Raw genomic sequence first — 8,441 nt, 5'->3', positions numbered from 1 at the left:
CATCTCTGTCTCTCTCTCTCTCTCTCTCTCTCTCTCTCTCTCTCTCTCTCTCTCTCTCTCTCTCTCTCTCTCTCAATTTCAATTTTCAATTTTCAATTTAAGAGGGCTTTATTGGCATGACAAAAATTATACATTTGTATTGCCAAAGCAATTGCAGCTGGACTGCTTACAAATAGTACACATGTATTAACAGAAAGAAAAATAATAATAGTAATAATATATAAAGTATTAAGCATGTAGTGCAAAATGAATTTCTAATGTATATAAACTACAAATAAAAATAAAATAAGGGATTAGACATATTTACAGAAGCAAAATATACATCTAAGTAATATAATGTAGATGTGCTGGAAACATCAGATCAGGGCAGGGTGAGTGTTTTCTCTTCTATGGTGACAGGCAGACACATATTGAGCAGCTAACACACAGCAGTTCTTCTGTTCTCCTAACAGAAATTCTTTAAAAATCCTACAATGTGATTTTCTGGATTTTTTTTTTTCTCATTTTGTCTCTCATAGTTGAGGTATACCTATGATGAAAATTACAGGCCTCTCTCATCTTTTTAAGTGGGAGAACTTGCACAATTGGTGGCTGACTAAATACTTTTTTTCCCCACTGTGTGTATATATATATATATATATATATATGAGGGAGAGAGAATTTAATTTAGTTACCATTATTACCCAGTCCTAGTGAGTGCTGTGTAACCATGATATTCTTTTTATTTTTTCAGATTGCTGGCAGCAGCTCTTGGCATGCACGATTCTCAGTGCTAACATACCTCCAGATAATGGTGTTCTATAATCTCTTCACCATACTGAGCAATGAGCAGGCTGTTCAGGACGTAAGATCACTGGTCATCAGGCTACTGGAGGATGAGCAGCTGGAGGTACCTTTCGGGGCATGCTGGCATCATCATTTATTCATTTTTATGCAGCCTTATTCATTAAACCTTCATCCCTTTGCATCTTTGTGCCTTAGGTGAGAGAGATGGCTGCCACCACTCTCAGTGGCTTCCTGCAGTGTAACTTCTTGGCAATGGATGCCTCCATGCAGACTCACTTTGAGGCTCTATGCAAAACCAGATTACCCCAAAAGAGGAAGAGAGGCTCTGTGGTGGACACCATTCCTTCAGTTGGTATGATCACACTTTAATCACATGCATTGCTGTGCTGTTTGAATCAGAGCCATGGCACAGTGGTAACGTTTAATGCCTGCAAAATTTAAGAACCAAAGTCATTTAAGTTCAAGTCTGGTCTGAGTCTAGTCCCATTCCCTCCGTCTAATTATTGTCACAAAAAGGCATGAAATGCCTGTAAATTATAAAATAAAAAAAGAGTTATAGTGTTTTATTTATGTGCATATTTTCTGTTTTCAAATAAAATATTTAAATATCCTTAAGACGCGATACATTCACTTGATAAGCAAAACTCAGGCCAAGTGCAATTATATTTAAGATCATCCCTTTGCATCTTTGTGCCTTAGGTGAGAGAGATGGCTGCCACCACTCTCAGTGGCTTCCTGCAGTGTAACTTCTTGGCAATGGATGCCTCCATGCAGACTCACTTTGAGGCTCTATGCAAAACCAGATTACCCCAAAAGAGGAAGAGAGGCTCTGTGGTGGACACCATTCCTTCAGTTGGTATGATCACACTTTAATCACATGCATTGCTGTGCTGTTTGAATCAGAGCCATGGCACAGTGGTAACGTTTAATGCCTGCAAAATTTAAGAACCAAAGTCATTTAAGTTCAAGTCTGGTCTGAGTCTAGTCCCATTCCCTCCGTCTAATTATTGTCACAAAAAGGCATGAAATGCCTGTAAATTATAAAATAAAAAAGAGTTATAGTGTTTTATTTATGTGCATATTTTCTGTTTTCAAATAAAATATTTAAATATCCTTAAGACGCAATACATTCACTTGATAAGCAAAACTCAGGCCAAGTGCAATTATATTTAAGATAAATTACAAAATAAATCTGTAAACAAGTTTTTTTTTTTTTTTTTTTTTGGCTGCTCTGGTGAATTTATCTTGCTTTAACGATATTTAGAAATTTTACTGGGAAACAATATTACTTTAAAAATAAATTAAAACACTATCTTTGAAATAATATTTTTCTAGTAAATCGTCTAAATATCATTAAAACAAGATAAATCTGATTCTTTTTTTCTCTCTCAAAAGTATCTGAATATCCCTGTGAATAAAAAAAAAAGTTTTTCTTTAATGTAAATTTTTCTTTTTATTTGTATACTATTTTTAAAGAAAAAAAGGCCTCAAGAATCCGATTTATCTTGCTTTAAATGTTTTTATATTATTTACCAGAAAACAAATAAAATTTAACCTGTACATACAAATAAACTAAATCTATTGATGTTTTTTTTGTTTACAGCTATATTCAGATACTTTTATTGGGGGAATAAAAAAGAACAGAATCATTTGCTGTACTTTTAACCCATGTTTGTCTATCCTCAGATCTTGTACGGCGTCACGCCGGTGTGCTGGGACTCAGTGCTTGCATCTTATCCAGCCCGTATGATGTCCCAACCTGGATGCCTCAGCTCCTTATGGACCTCAGCGCACACCTCAACGACACGCAGCCTATTGAGGTACACCGGTCACATCACAACAAACACAATTGCTTTCTGTCTCCCTCTTGTGCTCTTCGCTCTTAGGGCCCATTAAATCTAACAAAAATCAATACAAGCCTCTCTCCGTCTGATTTAGATGACCGTGAAAAAGACTCTGTCTAATTTCCGCCGTACTCATCACGACAACTGGCTGGAGCACAAGCAGCAGTTCACAGACGACCAGCTCGTGGTGCTCACAGACCTTCTCGTGTCACCCTGCTACTATGCATAGACGGGTATGTTCCAAAACACTTGTTTGTCCAAAAATTGACAACTTGCTGAAAATGTACTCACCCGCAGGCAATCCAAGATCTAGATGAGTTTGTTTCTTCATCAGAACAGATTTCAAGAAATGTAGCATTACATCACAATAATGATGCTTTTTTTTTATCAACTGTTTGGACTCTCATTCTGACGGCACCCATTCACCGCAGAGGATCCATTGGGGAACAATTGATGTAATGCTACATTTCTCTAAATCTGTTCCGATGAAGAAACATCGTAGATGGCCTGAGGGTGAGTAAATTTAGAGCACATTTTCATTTTTGGGTGAACTATTCCTGTGTTGGGGCAAATTACTCCTGTGATGACCAGTAAATGCTGTTTAAGTTGGCAGCTCAAGTTTGAGACACAGCCATAGATTTTCCCTACTGATTTTGACTGTGCTAATAATATGTTCTGTTGCCATAGTAATTCATAAATGAAAGCTGTTTTAGTCTGTAAATGCTACTTAATTGCATGATCGTGACCTGATGATATATATGTATTTTTTCTTTTCAGGTTGCAACAATGTTGCTGCAGGTTTTAGTTTGTTGTTGTTGTCGTTGTTTTTATTTCATATTCAAATAAAATATCTTATGCATTCATGAGGATGGGATGGGAGGACACAAATGCTCAGGATCTCAGCATCTATAGCAGAACCTCTCGAATACAGACCCAGAAGCCCACTAAACCATGAGCACATGATGAGGAGGGGAGGAGGCACGTATAGGCACGAAGGAGACACGAGATGAGTAATTTAACAACCTAGACATATACACTGTACGTACTGTTTGTATGTATATATCTAGCCCAAATTTTTGCATTTCAACTATACTTAATATTTAAGGTTTCCCAGTGCAGGAATGTATGGCCTGTAGTCTGTAATATTATTGTACAGATAGATTATTTTTTTCCTCTATAATCCTGTGTGTTGACATGAACTGTGTGATGGACTGAATGCCTATGGATCGCCCCATAAATCCAACTCCAAAGCCCCCACGATGCTCTCTGCCGTGAGGTTCTCAGCGATCTGAGCATGTGAAGATAGTCCAACGACTGAATCCATTACGTTTAGTCATTTCAAAACCACTTTTCTGCATTTAACTGGAAGATTTTTCATCTTTTAGCATTTTGTTTTCAGTAAACCTTTTACAGCTAGCAGCATGTGATTCTTTGTTGAGTGGCATAGAGACATTTTTTTCACGCCAGCATCTTTTCAATCCTAATTCAGGATTGTTTTTTTTTTCCTTCTGTCACTGTTTACTCCAGCCTCAGTACAGAACCACTTCAGATTGTCCTCTGAATCACACAAGGCACCAGGAAGGGCTTCAGGTTCTACTATGGTTAGCTCCGTTTTACATTTGCAAGTGTACATAACAAAAACATTATTTAGCTTAGTGCCAAAACTGCAGTGAATTTTCTCTTATTTTTGTTTTACTCTCAAGGCCAATAAATGTAATGTTTTTAACAAATTAAAACAAAAGGCCTCTTTTTTTTTTTTTCTTCAAAATGTTTTATTTATTTATTTTTTATTACCTGGGTCTCACAATAAATATGCCATCATTATTATTACCTAGTATCAGTGATGAACTCAAAGATTCTGTACACATGACACACTTGTGCTAGAATGGAGTTGTAACAATTGACATTTTTTAAACCATAATAATTGATCAATTATGACTAAAAATAGATAAATCCCAGATAGATGGATAAGATAGATAGGAGGAAAACTGAAAAAAAAATTTTTTTGCATTGACAATCATAACTAAAATAATTATTCATAATTTAAAAATGACCACATTGAAGAAGAAAAAAACGAATCTATTGTTTTCTGTAACAGGAAATGCAAAAAAAAAAAAAAAGGACAATGTTAGTGTGATTTTGGTTGGAAAACAGTTAAATGTCATTCAAATGTTATACAATGCAAAATAATTCTTTAAGGTTTCAAGAACAGTTTTAATTTGGTTTATTCAAATTATTTTATTAGATTTTTTTCTGGGGGGTAAATTGGTGACTTAAACATGTTATGTTCATGAGATTCACCTTGCTATGGCTTATTTGAAGATTAGGATGGTAAGGAACTTTTAAAATAATAGGAAATGGCTTTGTAACACATTCAAGTATCCCGAGTAAAATAAACCGGCCTCTGAAAATTAAATTGTCCCTTCATTTACATTTTCATGGACATAATGACATTATATATTATGTGCAATAAACTGAAATCCATTTGTTCTTGATTTGTATCTCAAGGTTTAACGCGAGACAAATGATGTGAAGTGTCACATTGTAAAATCAAGTGTAGATTAAAACATTCTGTCAAGAGACTACCATATATTAAACAATCCTACTTAAAAACAGAACAGTAATTTAAGTACTGCTTATCTAACGCTTTATCAGGTAATCCCTTTTAGTATACATCAGATATCATAATCTATATATGAGGAACAAAAAAATGACAATTCCTGAGTTTTTCCAGAAGATTAAGGACAAAGCAGACTGTATCAGATCACTTCATCTCCTGCTTCTGCAGCTCCTTCACAAGACTTTCCAAAGAGAACAAGTGATCATCTAAGTCTTCAGGTGTTAGTTGCCTGATGGCATCGGCGAGCTCAAAGAGGTAGTCTGTATTCTTGCCACTGGGGCCTACAGACTTCACAATCTGCTGAGCGATTGTTTCCAAAGGTGCTGGGCCAAGGTAATTTGGGTTGTCACAGGAGCCAATGTAGAGCAATGTGTCCTGCATTGGTTTGTGTCCTTCATCTTTGGGATGAAATGTAACCGCGATCACCCCGTAACCGCCTTTCTCTCGGTAGTCCAGATACTCTTTCACTTCCTTTTCTCGACCTGATGGCAACTTATAAGCAATGCCCCACACACAGCCCTGCAGGCAAATAGAGAGTGAACGAACAAGAAAAACAAATGTTTGGATTATTATGTAGCATAAGAAAAAAAAATCTACTGGATTAATGCAAGTAAATTAAATGTATGTAAATCTCATATGCTATTATTAAATGATACATCACAAATATAATATATGGCACTTCCCATTAATATAGAACAAAACAGGGTCTAAAACTCTTAAAAAATATATATATTAGTAAATGGTCTGAAAGTGTTTAAATCACAGAAGTTGACTTGTGTTGAACCTTAGAATTTCTTTTTTTTTTTTTTTTTACAAAAGTATAAAAATATTAAAGTAAATGAATAAACTATGTATAAAAATGGTTTAATAATACATCTTTTTTATTTATTTGATACAATTACAAATATTAAAGTGAATTGAAAGAAAATTGTTAGATAATAGTTTATTTAAAAATTAATGGGGAAAAAAACATGAATTAAAATAATTTTAAAGTTAATTTAAAAATATATCACCATTATAAGGCCGGATACAGACATTTTATGTAGGGGTGCTCCGATTGATCGGCTACCGATCACTATCGGCCGATAATCACGGTGGGGTGATTGATCGCTGGTCTCTAAAAAGGCCGATCTCAAAAAAAACGATCTCAAGCTGATGACGCTGCCGTGAGGTTTGGCCCGACATGCAGCGGCACTGTCTCCGTCCGGCGCAGGTGAAATAATTATAATGCTGAAGGTGAGGTGCTCCCCTTCATATTTCCTCATTAAATAACTTGTAAAGTAATTTGAAAATCTTGTGTGAGACGTAATTTCACAAACAACGTGAGTGAATCACCGCTCGCGCTCTCTTTCTCAAAATACAAAATCACTAAAAGCGAGCAGCATGCTGCACAGTTTACACAGGAACTGTCACTTGCACAATCGAGGCAGTGTCACATCGTCACTAAAGTTTGGAGACCGTGCGCTCATGCACACTCGCAGCAGAGCACACACATTGGCAGACTATTTCTGCCAATGGTAAGTTTGTGATAACGTAAGAAAAGTAGTTTAAATGTTTTGCCTCTTGCTTGAGCAACTTAATATATAAATCTAAGTAAATGCAAAAGTAAAAAGCATTGAATAATGTGTTGCTTATATTGTGTTTAAACATGTCTGTGAAAGATTGTATTACTGTACTGTGTAAAATAATAATAATAAAAAATAATTGCAATGCTGAAAAAGCCTTTTCAGTGACAATGTTTGGATTTGAAATCAAAATAATGGATAAATGTTGTGTTTGTGGTAATCGGCCACAGATCAGTAGCGGACTCCTGTGTGAAAGCACAGTCCGTGCTGCTTCCCCTCTCACAAGAGACACCCATTCTCAAAAATGAAATTCAGGCACTGAATAAATGTCTAAAAATCCTGATTGGAGTATCACTATAAATAGGTATAAATTATACAAAAGAAGGCTTTAAAAATATCAGTATCGGTATCGGCAGATACTGCTTTCTGTGATCGGCCTCAAAAACCCTAATCAGAGCACCCCTCATTTTATGTGTTAAAAACTATTTAAATTTCATGCGAGGTTAGTTGTTTGATCATTTGTTTAAAAAAAATAAAATAAGGAATGTATAAACTATTATTGTGAATTATAAAAAATAAATCGACACTAAAAATACTGCATAATCACCATTTTAAGGTTGGGTACAGAAATGGGAAGTTTAAAACTAGCTACAGTTCATTCAAGGTTATGCAAGTAACAGTTCATCTTAAATGTTAATTTTTATATTATAAAATATAAAATAATATATTTTTAATTATGTTGTATAATTACAATTTATAATAATTTAATGCAAGGTAATTACAAATGTAATTCATGTAAAACGTTTTATTAGATAATAGTTTATCAAATATATCTAAAGTCAAAAAAAAAAAGTGCCTTCCAGGTTTAGAAAAAAAAACATTTAATAGGACCAAAAAAAAAAAAAAAGTATACCGCGTTCGTGGAATGTAATGAGCCATATATCGGCATGGTAAGCAGTATAGACAGTCATTACCTCGGGGTCCTCTATTAATGTCACCACTCGGCCAGGCTGAAACAGAATCAATAAGAAGTAAAAGTGTTAATCGTACTGTGTAACGTGCTCTGTCATCCTGAAAGGTCACTACGACTGGACGCCTGCAGTTCATAAACTCGAATGACTTTGATAGAGAATAATCTGGTCCATACCTTTCCAGGCACCCCTCGATGATCCGTACTTCCCTGCCAGAATCTGCGACTGAAACCTTTGACGAAACCCACTCGTTTCTCCTCGTATGGAAAGTCAACTTTCCAAATCAATGACCCGTAACCAAAAACCCACATGCTTCCTGCGGACAGCTCACTGTGTCTGAACACATAAAGTTACTCCACATATCGACGGACGGGTGTTTCTAGGGTCCGTGCCACTGACGAGTCTGGTTAGGTGTGGATATATCACAGTAATTAAAATGCTAAAGATAAAATGAAGTCAGACTTGCCACGGGCAAAAACAGGTCTAGCCGAAAATCAAGACTCGCATCAGTTGCCGTCTGATTTACAAGCTGCCATAAACACTGCGCGGTATTGTTTATATATAAATGTTGCAGTCTATAAATGTGTGTATATATATATATATATATATATATATATATATATATATATATATATATATATATATATATATAAAT

General features: G+C 35.4%; 2 protein-coding genes across 3 annotated transcripts in view; one reads left to right on the top strand and one right to left on the bottom strand.

Annotated features, from left to right (window-relative positions):
- LOC107549400 (proteasome activator complex subunit 4B-like) overlaps positions 1 to 4,358 on the top strand; it is a 36,864-nt gene extending 32,506 nt beyond the window's left edge. Inside the window, exons 41-45 of the mRNA XM_016230467.1 lie at positions 734 to 889; positions 982 to 1,138; positions 2,473 to 2,606; positions 2,725 to 2,863; positions 3,408 to 4,358. Of these exons, the coding sequence (XP_016085953.1) occupies positions 734 to 889; positions 982 to 1,138; positions 2,473 to 2,606; positions 2,725 to 2,859 (582 nt within the window). The 3' untranslated portion in view covers positions 2,860 to 2,863; positions 3,408 to 4,358. The remainder of the gene's footprint in view (positions 1 to 733; positions 890 to 981; positions 1,139 to 2,472; positions 2,607 to 2,724; positions 2,864 to 3,407) is intronic.
- Positions 4,359 to 4,708: 350 nt separating this feature from the next.
- On the bottom strand, positions 4,709 to 8,196 carry chac2 (ChaC, cation transport regulator homolog 2 (E. coli)). Of its 2 annotated transcripts, XM_016230476.1 has the most exons (3): positions 7,963 to 8,196; positions 7,790 to 7,825; positions 4,709 to 5,769 (listed from the first exon to the last, which is right to left on the bottom strand). In XM_016230476.1, the coding sequence occupies exons 1-3, from the start codon at positions 8,095 to 8,097 to the stop codon at positions 5,395 to 5,397; spliced, it is 546 nt and encodes a 181-aa protein (XP_016085962.1). In that variant the 5' UTR covers positions 8,098 to 8,196; the 3' UTR covers positions 4,709 to 5,394. The 2 variants fall into 2 exon arrangements, with proteins under 2 accessions (XP_016085962.1, XP_016085964.1); XM_016230478.1 differs by lacking the exon at positions 7,790 to 7,825.
- Between the last annotated feature and the right edge of the window lie 245 nt (positions 8,197 to 8,441).

The sequence above is a fragment of the Sinocyclocheilus grahami genome, unplaced genomic scaffold (assembly GCF_001515645.1).
Source record: "Sinocyclocheilus grahami isolate Dianchi unplaced genomic scaffold, SAMN03320097.WGS_v1.1 scaffold371.1, whole genome shotgun sequence".
Lineage (NCBI taxonomy): Eukaryota > Metazoa > Chordata > Actinopteri > Cypriniformes > Cyprinidae > Sinocyclocheilus > Sinocyclocheilus grahami.
The sequence above is the reverse complement of the archived record's forward strand: the minus strand, read 5'-3'. Positions and strand labels throughout refer to the sequence as shown.